Genomic DNA, 16,110 nt, shown 5'->3' on the forward strand with positions numbered 1-16,110 from the left:
AAAAAATAACAGCAGTCAGTCATATGGATGGTGTGCTTTCACACTGGAACACGCCAAAATTTCTAAATGCACACATTCAGTGCAAACTCGCCAAATGTCATTGGTTAAACAGACAAATGGCCACATGTGCTATCTGACATCATGGGTGATCAATGTCTGTGTTTTGTGGGAGCAAACCCTTCCTCTCAACTACTTGAGGATCGAGGAGGGGTTTGTACCCACAAAGCACAGACAATAGATAGTCTGTGATGGCAGCTAGCACATATTGGCACACTGTGTGTGCATTTATAAATTTTGGCGTATTATAAAGTACAAAAATTAAAAAGGGTTTTGTGGGCGGGGGATGGGCGGGGGATGGGCTTCTGTGGTTCAGTCTTTGACACGGCCCATCATGTCCATGATATTTTTGTAATTTTGGTTGATGACTAGCATCCTTTGTCGCATGTTCTCCATTTCCGTGCTACACTCTGAAATGACATTTCGCACATTCTGCTCCATGACTAGCATCCTTTCCTGCATAATGTCCATTTCCGTGCTGCACTCCATTAGTTGCTGTATAATGATAGAAGCACTTGCACGTGAAAAATGTGCTACTCCATCTTGATCCCCTAAAAAGAAACAAATTGGCATTCAAAATATGTAAATAATTTCCAGCCTATCTGCATATGTTTGGCCCTATTAATATAGGGGTGACACTGACCTGATGGCCTGATAATTTCCACATCCCCAATTTCTTCATCTTCTATCACTCCTCCTTCTTCCACCACCTCCCCATCATCTTCTATCACTCCTCCTTCTTCCACCACCTCCCCATCATCTTCGACTCCTCCTTCATCCATCAATCCACCTTCTTGCAATTCGCCAAATTGTTCTTCCGCCACTTGCCCTTCATCTGATATAAATTCTAAGTCCAAAATAACTTCTTCCTCCTCTCTTCCTTCCTCCTTTCTTCCTTCCTCTTCTCCTTCCACATCCTCTTCTCCTTCCACATCCTCTTCTCCTTCCACATCCTCTTCTCCTTCCACATCCTCTTCTCCTTCCACATCCTCTTCTCCTTCCACATCCTCTTCTCCTTCCACATCCTCCTCTCTTCCTTCCCCAGCCTCCTCCTGCTCAACATGTGGAGGTGTTTGATTTTCCGGGTGTCTGGCCCTCTCTGCCTCCTCCAATTGCTGGCGTCTTCTTTCCCCTATAAGAAATAATAAAAAACAAAAGGTATACTCATCAGCACACAGATATTGGATATCATAAATCGCACACATTGCATAGACGATACATTTATGATGATTTTTGGTTGTTTATTCTTTCAGCAATCCTCCATTTTTGGCGTAGTTCTAGGCCAAGCTCTGATCCTGCCCCTTTTTTGCTAAGAAGTGACACAAATGGATGTCACCCCAAAACATTAATTCTCGTCGACCCTCCAAATAAATATACTTAGATTTTTGAGACACAGGTGCTTTGCATTTCAAGATGTTAAAACATCAGCTTTATTAGCATTTTGGAGAATGAATCTTGTTTGCCTGTCACATTCACTCAATTTAATTTCTGTGATTTTGCTAGTCAACAATGTTGGAAAACCAAGTTTGGGGCCAGTCAGCCATGTCCAGGTGTGTTGTTCCTGGAGTAACGTCACATTTTTGCTAAACAATGTCATATTACGCGTGTTTACTATTTCACAAAATTTGTTTAAGGTTGTTATTTGACATAAACACAATACAGTATCTACACGTGTTCAAAAGTACAAGCAGGCCAAGGAGGCAGATGTGAAAAAATACATGTCAACACATTATTGCAGACATTTCCCCCCCCCCTTAAATAATATGGACTTACTTTTACGCAGAATTTTTAGTATCTTCTTCATGTGATGTGGCTCCCTCAATTTTAAATCGGACCAACGCTTCCGTAGTTGCTCCTTTGACCTGGTGACACCAAACATTCTCCTCATTCTCCTTGCCACCTTGTCCATTATGTGTGACTTCCTACGGTTCGGTGTTTTGTAGGGCCCACATTCACCATCATAATCCTTCCTCCTCATGATGTAAACCAACTCCACCATTTCTTCGAACGCCATATTAGTGGCTTTATATCTTTTAGGCCTGGATCGGGACGGTCCAGCCTCTGTCCCTTCACTTGCGCCATGAGAGCTCCGTGCCCGCTCGTGTGACATCGCCATCTTTCCTTCCCACAGAGATTAGGGGCGTGGAAACGAGGAAATGTCCCGTCAGGGGCGGAGATGAGGGCGGGGATTATTGCATATGCGGAGTGTCGCGAATGCCAACAACGTATTGACGTACGTTACGCGGAGAATATTCGCGCGATTCCAGAACCTACACAGTTAACGCCATATTTACTTTTTCAATTGATTAGGGGCATGGCAAAGGTGACGAGGGCGGCGTTTCATACATACGCGGAGTGTATAAAAGGCGCTTGACGTGATTACGTAGGTTACGTGTTAATTCAGCGAGCGGAAGAAACGAGGATTGTGAGAGAGGCAGGTAAGAAATTTAAACATGGGATCAGCAGCGGGCTCTAAAATGTAGAGCAATGGGATGGGGGTTTGGTCTGTTGGTTGCACAGTTTTATTAAGCTATTATGTCTCTTGGATACCAGAATGTGATTTTCATACCCAAATGCTTTTGTAGACATCACAAAATAGAGAGATCAAAAATGCTGTGACTCATTATCAATTATGTAGGGTGTATTCAGATCAGGCCAAGTATTGTTCTGTGTTGGTTGGACAGAGGTCATTAGGAAGTTTCTTTCATGTAATCAATGCTGAGGGGCAGGATATCTACACATGCAATAGTGGCTTGATGAATGCTGTCATTTGTAATAATTGTGTATGGTTGTAGATTTATATTATTTCCTGCAATGTAACCAAAGGGGCGGCATGTATAAAAAAAATGTTAGCTAAAACCAACCAATGGGGCAGAGCTGGCCAGCATTTTCTAAACAAGAGACACTGTGTTTGTATTTCTATATAGGTACTACTTTTTAAACAACATATTCTATCAATGTAAATGCTGAGGCTTTTTTTAATTGTGTTTTTGGTTTCTTTTTATTTTTTCAATCTAGAAAAAAAAAGAGTAAATCCTAATTTCCCAATGGATCTCCTGCAGAGCCAAGACATTATCCAGCATTTGCTGGATAAATTCAGGGAAATGCCCATCCTGTGGGATTCAAAGCAGGACCATTATCATAACAAGGACGTACGAGCGGCAGCACTTGAACAGCTAGCAGCATACATGAGGACATGGGTGCCAGAATGCAGTGCCAACATGGTGAAGGATAAACTTGCCAACCTCAGGGGCACATATAGGAGAGCGTACAAAGCTCACCAAAAGCAGCTAAGATCTGGAGCAGCAGCAAGACCACCAAAGGAACCCAAGCTGTGGTATTACAACCAGATGTCATTTTTGCGGGATCAACTGGAAGGCAGGGCATCAATGTCAAGTCTGAATCCCAACCTTTCCTCCACGCTACCTCCCAGCGGGACTTCCCCAGATCACCACAGCCCTGCAGAGTCGGATGAAGAGGGCCTGGCTGACAGAGAGGCAGATCTGCGCCTCTACGATGATGAGGTATAGTAGTTTCATAACTAGTTATGTAATAATCTTAATTATTGTTTGATTCTTGACTTGATATTGGTTAATAAAATACAAGCTGGGAAGTAAAAATCTAAAATCGTGGGCAAACAAATAGGTGTCAGGGATGACAACTGCAGGGGTCAGAGGGTGAGTCTGTTTTCAAGTTTAAATTCAAGGCAAAAAATAAGATTCAAGCATGAAAATGTGAGTGAGTATATTCCTAAATATATTACAACATGTCCCTTTTTTTTACACAGGAAGAAGAGACCAGCCAGGAGGTGGCAGATCCTCTCCTCACTGTCAGCCAGGACGAAGGGGTCAGTGGCAGCCAGGAGGAGGCCGGGCCCAGTGGCGTTCAGCAGCTCCCCAGGACAAGCACCACCAGCCAGGCTCCTCCCCTTTATATTAGGCCACCAGGCCGTAAGAAGAAATTGGGGGCAGTGGAGGAAGCCAGCCTGAAAATGATTCAGGAGGCGAGTGCCATCATGAGGGCCCCCCTCAACCCCACTGAGGCCTACAGTGCCTCCGTGGCACATGACCTCAATAAAGGCACGGAGGAGCAGAGGCAATTGGCCAAGGGCATCATCAACCAGGCCCTTTGGTGGATGCAGAGGGAGCTGCTGACCCCAGACACTGGGCTATGTGACCCGGCCCGGCTTGCTGAACATCATACTCCTGCTGCCACATCATCCCCACCTGCAAGGGCCCAGGGAAGACCCGCTGGAAGGCAGCCTGGAAGGAAGGTTGCAAGGAAGAGGAGACGTTGATGCCCTGCCTTCCATTTGATCCCCCACAAATGGCATCTTGTTTGGACTACCACAGCTTGGGTTCCTTTGGTTATGTGCTGCTGCTTCAGATTTTATTTTGTGTGCTTCCTGAGGTTGGCTAGTTTATCCTTCACCATGTTTGAAATGCAAGTTTGCATGTATGTTGCTAGCTGTTCAAGTGCTGCCATTCTGTTTTTGATCCTTTTTATAATTTGCTCAAATAAAAGCCTTTTTGTTGATTTGAAAAACGTGCCTATTGTTTGTAATACTGTGGGTATTATTTTAGGCATCAAACATTACAAACAAATAAAATGTTTAATCTAAACTATTCACTAACTCATGTGGGGGGGGGGGGGTCATTTGGTGTGCCAACATGGTAGACAATTTAAACAACCTTCAAAAAAATCATGTTAAATATACAAACAAAAGCTAAATCAAAACTATTTCCTATTAAAATATTCTAAATGGTGACATAACTATAAACACCTAAAGAAAGTGGGAAAGATAACCATTAAACATTAAAAGCAAAAAATTTGAAATGTGGAGGACCACTAAAAATATGATACGTCGGGCCAATAAAAGTTTGCAAAAATCTTACTACATCACAGCTAACAAATGTCACTTTTCAGTATGGAACAACTCAGTTGAAATAACATGAGCTAAATAACTGATTAGTTATAGCAAGAGAAGAATGAATAAAACGACGGCATCAAGCATTGGTTATTGTGTGTTTTGCTTCAGTGTTCTATTGCTAGAATTAATCTTTCTATTGACGAATGTGCCATATCCCAAAGAAACGTGAGTTTTACCTGAACGAGCGCTCCCGTGGCCTCATTTAGTCTGAGCATGCGCGGGGTTTTTGTACGTTGGTTTTGTGTACTCACCACCAAACATGTACGTTCGGACAGGATTTGAGCGGACGGTTTTAAAACAAGTTTGGAAATAAATGTCTGCTGAAAAACGGCCCGGCGGGCAAATGTACGGTGAAATTCTGTACGCTCGTAACTACACACGACCAAACATGTATGCTGAAACTGGTCCGCGGGCCAGTTTCAGCAAACATGTTTGGTCGTGAGTATGGGGCCTCAGAAGGCTCTGGATAGTGTAAAACTGTTTTCCATTTATTAAAATAAAAAAATATAATTAAAAGTAAGCCGGCTATGCACTTACAGTGGACTCTGCCAGTGAGCTCCTGACAGAGTGGGACATCAGTCTACTTAGCTTCATCCAACGTACTTCGTCCTAGAGGATGTCATCCAATATTTTACTTACCCTCTCCCAAGCAAAACTACATTCTTATTCTTTTTCCCCAACTAAAGATAACATCTCTGTTAGCTACGGCCCTCAATTTAACCAATCCAAGTCGCAAGTCACAAGTCTCGTACAAATAGTTAATCAATTGACAGATATTTAGATTTTTGACTGGGCACACACTACCCTAGATTATCTCACCATCAAAATGACCTCTACTTATAATTCCTCAAACACAGAAAATTATTACCCTCACTTTTGTTGAATTTGTCAAACTCTAAATACTTTGAAATTCCATAAAACCTTCTGTTTGGCCCTATTTATGCTACTAAAATGGCTATCCTCCCCAATTACATCACTTTAATACATTCCTAATATATGTCACTCTAAAATTTCAAGACAAACAATGTTTAAGAACATCAACAGAGGTGGTTTGGCTGTCCCAAATATATACACATATCAGGCCGTTTTCATCAGACAAACCGATCGTGTGTACAGGGCTTAAGAATCACTTTTACGGTCCATTTAACAAGCTCAAAAAAAAAAAAAAAACGACCACAATAACGCAACACAATAAGAAAGAATGGGAGGGGCAGATCTACTGGGAGAAGAGTGCAGTCTCATGATCTGTCAAAGAGGCATGACCAGCTCTTCTTAAGTTACTGAGCTCTCCTTGCTGCAAATGTCAGAGAGACCTCTGTGGGGCACAACATGGCCTGAATTTTGTGAATAGGTTACAAAATGCAGGCCTCAGTGTGTTGCCTAGCAAAGTATGCCTAGCGGAAAGATGATGGCGATATGCAATCTCCTTTATAAAGTGGCCTCATATGCCTTGTACACACGATCGGAATTTTTTCATCGGATATTCCGACCATGTGTGTGCCCCATCAGACTTTTTTCCGTAGGAATTTAGAAAGATAACATGTTCTCTTGTTTTCCGACGAAAATTCCGTTCGTCTGTAGGGAATCCTGACGGTGAAAAAAACACGCATGCTCAGAATCAAGTCGATGCATTCTCGGAAGCATTGAACTTAATTTTTCTTGGCTCGTCATAGTGTTGTACGCACATCACAATTGACGTTCGGAATTTGGTGTGACAGCGTGTATGCAAGACAGCTTGAACGGAATTCCTTGGAAAAATCCATCTGAGTTTATCCCAACGGAAAATCCGATGTGTGTACAAGGCATTAGTCTTATTCTATCCAAGAAACACCTGGATCGGGTGATTACTATCTCATTTTTATGCTCTATTTTACTGAACTCATGTACTAGATAAAATGTTATGGTTTCTAATTGAATTAACATTCTAAGGAAATAATGAAGGGCAGTGTCACAGTCAGAATAGACTGGCCTTAGATATGTATTGACTGTTGCAGGCAGGGAGTAACTACAACTTCAAGGAGCTCTAATGCTATGGTATAATACAATATTCATTGTTATACTTTTTTCAGTAGCTGTGGCAGTAAGTATTTGTTAGTCCTGTTTTTCATACCATGTATTTGCTGCTCTAATATATGATAATTCAACACTCCAAAATTATTTTGCTTTTGGGTCCCTATGTAGTCATGTACTGTAATCTGTTGTCACTACAGTATGTGGATAAGCCTTCTAGGTACTGAAAGAACATAATTAAAGCGAGTATGTGAAAGGTAAATACAGCTTTAAGTTTAGCAAATTAGGGCCCAGATTCTCGTATATGGGTGTAAAACTGTGCGGGCGTAACGTATCTGATTTACGTTACGCCACCGCAAGTTTTACAGGCAAGTGCTTTATTCACAAAGAACTTGCCTGTAAAGTTGCGGCGGCGTAGCGTAAATCACCTGGCACATGCCCGCCTAATCCAAATTAGCCGGGTAGGGGGCGTGTAGCATTTAAATTAGGCGCGTTCCCGCGCCGAACGTACTGCGCATGCGCCATCCGGAAAATATCCCAGGGTGCATTGCTCCAAATGACGTCGCAAGGCCGTCATTGGTTTCGACGTGAACGTAAATGGCGTCCAGCCCCATTCACGGACGACTTACGCAAACAACGTAAATTTAAAAATTTTGACGCGGGAACAACGGCGATACTTAACATTGGTTGCCCCTCATATAGCAGTGGCAACTTTACGCCGCGCAAAACTAACGTAAACGTTGTAACTTCACTGCGTCGACCGCGCGTACGTTTGGGAATTTGCATATTTTGCTAATTTGCATACTCGACGGGGAAAAGACGGAGGCGACACCTAGCGGCAAAAAAAAAAAACAATTGCATTTAAGATCCGACAGCGTAAGAGCCTTACGCCTGTCGGATCTAATGGATATCTATGCGTAACTGATTCTAAGAATCAGTCCCATAGATACGACGGCCCAGATTAGGACTTACGATGGAGTACATTGCGTTGCGCCGTCGTAAGCCCTTTGAGAATCTGGGCCTAGATGTTTAGCAAATGTTCTGCAAATGAGCAAAAGCGCACAATTTGTAAATAAAGCAAGTCCTGGTTGTGCTTTGATGCACTACTTAAAGCGGGAGTTCACCCATTTAAAAAAAAAAAAGAAATCTCCCCTTAGCTTCCTGCTCGTTCGGTCTAGGGGAATCGGCTATTTATATTAAAATAGGTGCAGTACTTACCCGTTTTCGAGCTGTATCTTCTTCCGTCGCTTCCGGGTATGGGTCTTCGGGAGCGGGCGTTCCTTCTTGATTGACATTCTTCCGAGAGGCTTCCGACGGTCGCATCCATCGCGTCACTCGTAGCCGAAAGAAGCCGAACGTCGGTGCGGCTCTATACTGCGCCTGCGCACCGACGTTCGGCTTCTTTCGGAAAATCGTGACGCGATGGATGCGACCGTCGGAAGCCTCTCGGAAACCTGTCAATCAAGAAGGACCGCCCATTCCCGAAGCCCATACCCGGAAGCGACGGAGAGGATGCGTCTCGTAAACGGGTAAGTACTGCACATATTTTAAAATAAATTGCCGATTCCCCTAGTAATAACGAGCAGGAAGCGAAGGGGGAAAAGTGCCCTCTAAGGGTGAACCCCCGCTTTAATTGGCTTAATTATATACTATATCAGTGATGGCGAACCTTGGCACCCCAGATGTTTTGGAACTACATTTCCCATGATGCTCAACTACATTGCAGAGTGCACGGGCATCATGGCTAATGTAGATCCAAAACATCTGGGGTTCCAAGATTCGCCATCACTGTACTATATGTATGTATTCTACATAAAATACATACACTCTCTGCTAGTAACAACATACTGTAGCTTGTAAGTGCCTTTGTAGGGCAGAGAGTCCTTAGAGATCAGATTGATAATATGACAAGAGATTGGGTAGAATAGTTAGAAGAGATAGCACTGGTGATTTGACAAGAGTACCCGGCTTTGTCAGTGTTGACTTATACCTTGTACACACGATAGGTTTTCCTGGCGGTAAAAAGTCAGCCGGGAAATACGAGGGGAAAACCGAGAACCTGCTTGATAGCCTTTTTCCCTTTTCCCTTTTGCCATGAGGGCTTTGGTTGGGAAAGCCGGCTGTGTGTATGCTCCACCGCAGGCTTTCCCCATAGAAAAACTGCTGGCTTAAAAACCCCCCAGGAATCCGACGGGGAAAAAAAAAAACATGTTCTCATTTTTCCCGCTGGGATTCCCAGCAGTTTTCCTGTCGGGAAAACTGCTATGAAGCGTACACATGGTTGGTTTTTCTGGCCAAAAGCTGTCATGGCAGTTTTCCCGATGGGAAAATCGGTCGTGTGTACGAGGCATAAGAGTGATCTGTAACAGTTGATACATGACAAGACAGGTCATTTGTGTAGTACACAGTGTAATATAAATTTCATTAATCAAGAATAGTATCTCTTGGGCAAGAGACTGCATATAGTAGTAGATACACTATATTACCAAAAGTATTGGGACACCTGCCTTTACACGCACATGAACTTTAATGACATCCTAGTCTTAGTCCATAGGGTTCAATACTGAGTTGGTCTGCCCTTTGCAGCTATAACAATTTCAACTCTTTTGGGAAGGCTTTCACATGTTTTAGGAGTGTGTCTATGGGAATGTTTGTGCACTGGTGCACAGTCATGGTGGAACAGGAAGAGGCCATTCCCAAACTATTCCCAAAAAGTCAGGAGCATGAAATTGTCCAAAATATTTTGGTATGCTGACGCCTTAAGAGTTCCCTTCACTGAAACTAAGGGGCCAAGCCAACTCCTGAAAAAAAAAACCCCACACCATAATCCCCCTCCAAATGGTTTGGACCAGTGCACAAAACATGGTCCATAAAGACATGGATGAGCGAGTTTGGGGCGAAGGAACTTGACTGGCCTGCAAAGAGTCCTGACCGCAACCCGATAGAACACCTTTGGGATGAATTAGAGCGGAGAGTGTGAGCCAGGTCTTCTCATCCAACATCAGTGCCTGACCTCACAAATGACTTCTAAAAGGATGGTCAAACATTCCCATAGACACACTCCTAAACCTTGTAGACAGCCTTCCTAGAAGGCCTTCCTAGAAGAGTTGAAGCGGTTATAGCTGCAAAGGGTGAACCAACTCAATATTGAACCCAACAGACTAAAACTGGGATGCCATTCAATTTCATTTACTTTTGGTAATATAGTGTATAATGGTTGGCCTGTGTGAGTCAGGATGAATGGCTTGTAGGAACATTGCAAAGTGAAATGGTGATATAGCAACAAATCAGATTCTACTGATGTCAAGCTTGTGAAAAATGTATTCTGAATAGTTGTTACTTTATTCCTTGTTATATTTTCATTTGATAAACAGGGTAATAACCCCCAAATATTTACTGGGACTTTATAGGCATCTTAGATAAGTTGCCTATAAAGTCCCAGTAAATATTTGGTGGTTACTACCTTTTTCATTGAGTTTGGGGATGTTGGCAACTTATTTATGGCCGATTCATTATTTTCATTTGATACTGTATGCATATTTTTGGTTTTCTTTCCTCTTTGAGTGATTATGCCCAGTAGTTGGATTTGCAGCTGTCTTTATAGCTGCCATGCTGGAATTCAAACACAAATTAAATGGTAGTTCATTGTTAAAAACATATAATTAAAGACCTTGTAAAATGTATTACACATTTTCTAGCAAATTAACAAAAATGTTGAGGTCGACAAATAGGGGTATAGTAAATAAATGTGGGAATCAAGTACAGTAAAACCTTGGTTTGAGAGTAACTTGGTTTGAGAGCGTTTTGCAAGACAAGCAAAATGTTTTAATAAATGTTGCCTTGATATACAAGCGATGTCTTGATATAAGAGTAGTGTCATGTCACAACTGAGTATAAAGAAAAGAAGAGAGGAGACTCTAATGCCGCGTACACACCATCGGTTCGTCTGATGAAAACGGTCTGATGGACCGTTTTCATCAGACGAACCGATCGTGTGTGGGCCCTATCGTTTTTTTATCCATTGGTAAAAAAACTAGGAACTTGTTTTAAAATTATCTGATGGTTAAAAAAACGATAGAAAAAAAACGATCGTCTGTGGGCACGTCCATCGGTTAAAAATCCACGCATGCTCAGAATCAAGTCGACGCATGCTCCGAAGCATTGAACTTCATTTTTCTCAGCACGTCGTTGTGTTTTACGTCACCGCGTTCTGACACGATCGTTTTTTTAACTGATGGTGTGTAGGCACGACTGATCATCAGTCAGCTTCATCGGATATCTGATGAAAAAATCAGACCGTTTTCATCGGATGAACCGATCGTGTGTACAGGGCATAAGTGTAGCAATATGATTACATTTAATAAAGTTACAACATTTAGCAACTTATTGCTACACTTAGAGGTGCCTCTCTTCTCTTTTATACCCTGTAAAAAATGCTTTGATATACAAGTGCTTTGATATACAAGTGCTTTGGTTTCTGGAACGAATTATGCTTGCAAACCAAGGTTTTATTGTATAGCAAAAGATTTTCATGTAAACATTACTAAGATTCAGTATGGTCATTGCTGAGATCAAAATTTATAATTTGATCAGAATTTAAAAAAAATTGTATGTTGTAAACTAGATAGATAGATAGATAGATAGATAGATAGATAGATAGATAGATAGATAGATAGATATGAAGCTTCAGAAAAAAAGACAATAGAAATTGAAAAATGTTGAGAAATATGTAATCAAATATCTATATGTAATCAAATTTGATAGCTTTCCATATGAGGTATGGGTTAAATGATACAGAAATTCTACTTTTAAATGGAACCTATCAGAATAGAAGTATAATAGATTTTTCTGCAACTTGATTTAAGAGCGGCTGTCATCTTCATCCTTACTTCTACACCTAGTAAGTCATTGGTGTAGAAATTGCAGGCAACAAACTCAAAACCTCCATATTGGTTCTTTGGAATTTGTTATGAATGAGGACAACAGCCCCCTAGTTTGCACCTTTCAAAACGCAATGGCATATGCATTTTGAAAGGTGCAAAACTCATATGCCATTGCTATGCTTGTAACCTAACAGGTTCATTTAAGTTTGGTATGCAACATAACAGGAAGATATAACACAATAATGCAATCTTCAATAAAAGACTTTGTATTTCTGTTGTGATTTGGAAAGGCTTTAGACTTAATTAAAAAGTAAAAAGCAAAGGGCAGCAGCTGATTGCAGCCAATCTTGAGTCATCCATCATGACAGTTTTTCATGTTATCGGTTACTATGGGTTACAGCATTTTACTCATTATATATTGCTTTTTTGCTGTGCCTTATTAAATAATTTAATGTCCCAGACATGGACAGCTCAGTTGTACTTGACATGTGTGTTAGGGATAGACATCATTTTATATTTCCCTGGAAGCCTTTGAAAGAGACCAAAAATCTACGACAGCTGAGCTGGCATTTTGCCATAGAAGTACAAATACGTATTCGTCACTTTTAGTATATGATATTAAAGATATGCCTACAGATCTAGAGACAACAGATGTCCACCAAGTTTATCTTGCTTGATATATTAGGGGTTAAGCAGTTACCACGACAGTGTTTAATTAAGAGTTTGAGGTTGTGGTGTAGCACTTATACAAGTTCAAATAGTTCCTGGTGATTAGCTGTGATGTGCATTTTACAGTCTAAATCCTATGTAAGCCATTCTTCGACAATAACAGATGTTGCATGATGTTTATGGGCGTTTTGGAAACAGGGGTCTACTGCGGTCAAGATTTTGCCTTGTTTACATTTTGGGTGTAACAGGCCGACATATGGTTTACTTGTGCTGTGTGTTAATAATTTGTGATTTCATTTCAGCACTGAGATGGACATGTTGCACTCTTAGGTTAGCCATACATCATAAAGATGTATTATCGGAACCAGTAGGGCTGCTGCCAATAGCAAGTAACCAGGTTCTAGCTTTAATTCTCTGATCTGCAATGACAGCATGAAACAATGCTTCTGATTGGTTTCAGTTGGCTTCAGGTCTTTTTGGCTAAAATGTTTGGAAATCACTTTAGCATTATAAAGCAGGTACCGAATGCTGCAAACTATTTCACTATTAAAGTTTGTTAATGTACGTAACCATCATATTACATTCAAATATGATTACTGTAAGAACCATAATAATACAAAGCTTTTAGGCAGAGGTGATAGATTGGTAAGAAACATCCATATTGTCACCACTGCCCCTTCCTAAATAAAAGGAATTTTAAAGTGAAAGTTATCTATGTCCAAATTCAGGTAAAAAAATTATTCCAGGACAAAACTTAGGACGGTCCTTCTCCATTAGAGTCAGGTGTCAGGCCGCGTACACACGATCGGTCAAAACCGATGAAAACGGACTGAAGGACCGTTTCATCGGTCCAAACCGATTGTGTGTGGGCCCCATCGGTCAGTTATCCTTTGGTCAAAAAAAAAAAGAACTTGCTTTAAAATTGAACCGATGGACGCCTAACCGATAGGTCAAAAAACGATCGTTAGTATGCAAAAGCATCGGTCAAAAGGCACGCATGCTCAGAATCAATTCGACGCATGCTTGGAAGCATTGAACTTCGTTTTTTTCAGCACGTCGTGTGTTTTACGTCACCGCGTTCTGACACGATCAGTTTTTTAACTGATGATCAGTCAGCTTCATCGGATATCTGATTAAAAAATCCATCAGACCGTTTTCATCGGATGAACCGATCGTGTGTACAGGGCATAAGTGTAGCAATATGATTACATTTAATAAAGTTACAACATTTAGCAACTTATTGCTTCACTTAGAGGTGCCTCTCTTCTCTTTTATACTCTGTAAAAAAATGCTTTGATATACAAGTGCTTTGATATACAAGTGCTTTGGTTTCTGGAACGAATTATGCTTGCAAACCAAGGTTTTATTGTATAGCAAAAGATTTTCATGTAAACATTACTAAGATTCAGAATGCTCAGAATCAATTTGACGCATGCTTGAAAGCATTGAACTTCGTTTTTTTCAGCACGTCGTGTGTTTTACGTCACCGCGTTCTGACACGATCAGTTTTTTAACCGATGGTGTGTAGGCGCGACGGATCATCAGTCAGCTTCATCGGTTAACCGATGACAACGGTCCATCAGACCATTCTCATCGGATGGACTGATCGCATGTATGCGGCTTTAGAGTCAGGTGTCAATTCTGCTTTACCTGCCTACCATACATCTATAGGGCTTACACACATTAAAATCTTTGATCACGTAGGAGCATGAAACGATACCCTTATCAATAACCTTATTTGCAACTTATATCTTGACTGTAAGCTCCTGGGAACAGAGCCCTTGCAATATTTGTTTCATTGTTTGTTAAATAATATTACCCCCTGCATGCTGCTGAATGCTGCAAAAAATCCTCATTATAACAAATATGAAAAGGATAATAATACAAATAATAAGCAGATAATAACAACACCTCACGTGTGTTTGCGTTTTAGTCCCAGTTTGGGACTACAGTGAAATGATTATTCCTTTTTCCACTGAGATAAGGGAACAATTTTTGGAAGCTCAATTACAAGCATTTTCATCTCTTAATAGCATCACAATTATTTCCTGTTGGCTGTCCCATTTTCAACACAAGGGGTTAATTTAACCTTGGTAAGCAAATAAAGATCTCACTGAGCCCTCAAATGAAACTCAGGCGCGCTTAAAAATCGCTTACAACTGATGCAGTTTTGTCGCAACAAGTGCTGTTGTCCCATTTGACCCTTACGCTACCCTATTACTGTCAGCAATGCTTGAGTCCTTGAAGATCATTCATTTGCACAACACAGCAATCATATGTACTCGTATTTATCACGCAAAGCAGATTCACATTTAAAGAGAACGAAACTCTTACCTGTCCTGTCAAAAGTAGCCAGCCATATGCCGAAAAGCACGCAGAGGACTCTCTTCATTTCCAGTGTTCCCCTCCGCAGAGATTTCCGTATCACCACCAGAAAAAAAAACGCAATCTGACAATTTTATTCCCAGGAAAAAAAAAAGTGAAAATAATAAATAAATAAAAAATGGTGCAGAAGAGCCGCAAAAAGATACCGACGTCAGCAACAGCGCCCAATGAACAAAATAGTGTCACTCTTTGTTTTCTGTCACTAGCAGCGACCGCATCACTTTAGCTACAAATACTGGACGCAGGTGGGAGAGAACGCTGAAGAATACGTCAAATTTTTACTCCCAAAATGCTTCTGCCTGAGGATGTGCTGAATGAGAATTAAAGAATCCCTTGGAGCTCAGAGGAAACTTTTGTGTGTGTGACTGTGTGTGCACAGGGATGAGGATGCATTATACAACAGTTTCCTTTTCCTATGTGTGTTATTAGACGGAGCTCTCTCTGTATTTCCACCAAGCTGCCAGGAAAAAAAAAAAAAAAACTTTTAAAGTACAGCACTTTTGAAAAGGAGGGATAAGGGGGTGGGGAGGATAGAAGTTCCTGTGTGAATGTATTTATTATTGTTTTAATCTGCTGCTTGCTGCAGACTAGTTTACGAACACCCCAGCCTCTCTGATGTGTGGTTGTTCAGATAAAAGCATTGCTGCTGGGTATGTACTGCTAAGGTTTGCCACAGATGAGCAGATCTCTAACCACTGATGGTGAGCTTTGAATGGATGTATACCTGTGCTAGGACCTGTCATCCGCTACAGTGCGCCTCTCTGCCTCATCTGACGCATACATGTGACGCACAGAGTGCCATGGTCACATTGATTTTCCAAATCTTGTACTTTAAATAATTGTAAACCCAATTTCTAAAATATCTTATACACTTATAAATGTAAGGGCCCCACCCACCTCTGCACATCATGCACATTCACTGACCTCATTTGGGGTGCCAATACCAGTTAATGGCACTACAAGTGTGATACACATTTTTCATGTAATTCCAGATGTTAACCCAAAAAAATAAAAATAAAGATCCTGTTACTTTAACCACTTACCCACTAGGCAGTTAAAGGGGTTGTAAAGGTACAATTTTTTTTCCCTAAATAGCTTCCTTTACCTGCAGTCCTCCTTCACTTACCTCATCCTTCGATTTTGCTTTTAAATGTCCTTATTTCTTCTGAGAATCCT

General features: G+C 41.2%; 1 protein-coding gene across 2 annotated transcripts in view; it reads right to left on the bottom strand.

Moving 5' to 3' along the window:
• FLT4 (fms related receptor tyrosine kinase 4) overlaps nt 1-15,555 on the bottom strand; it is a 340,007-nt gene extending 324,452 nt beyond the window's left edge. The window contains exon 1 of one of the 2 annotated variants that reach the window (XM_040345001.1): nt 14,884-15,555. In XM_040345001.1, coding sequence (XP_040200935.1) covers nt 14,884-14,941 — 58 coding nt within the window. In that variant the 5' untranslated portion in view covers nt 14,942-15,555. The remainder of the gene's footprint in view (nt 1-14,883) is intronic. The other variant, XM_040345000.1, reaches the window with a different exon arrangement.
• Nucleotides 15,556-16,110: the final 555 nt, after the last annotated feature.

The sequence above is a fragment of the Rana temporaria genome, chromosome 3 (genome assembly GCF_905171775.1).
Source record: "Rana temporaria chromosome 3, aRanTem1.1, whole genome shotgun sequence".
In the NCBI taxonomy this organism is placed as follows: Eukaryota; Metazoa; Chordata; class Amphibia; order Anura; family Ranidae; genus Rana; species Rana temporaria.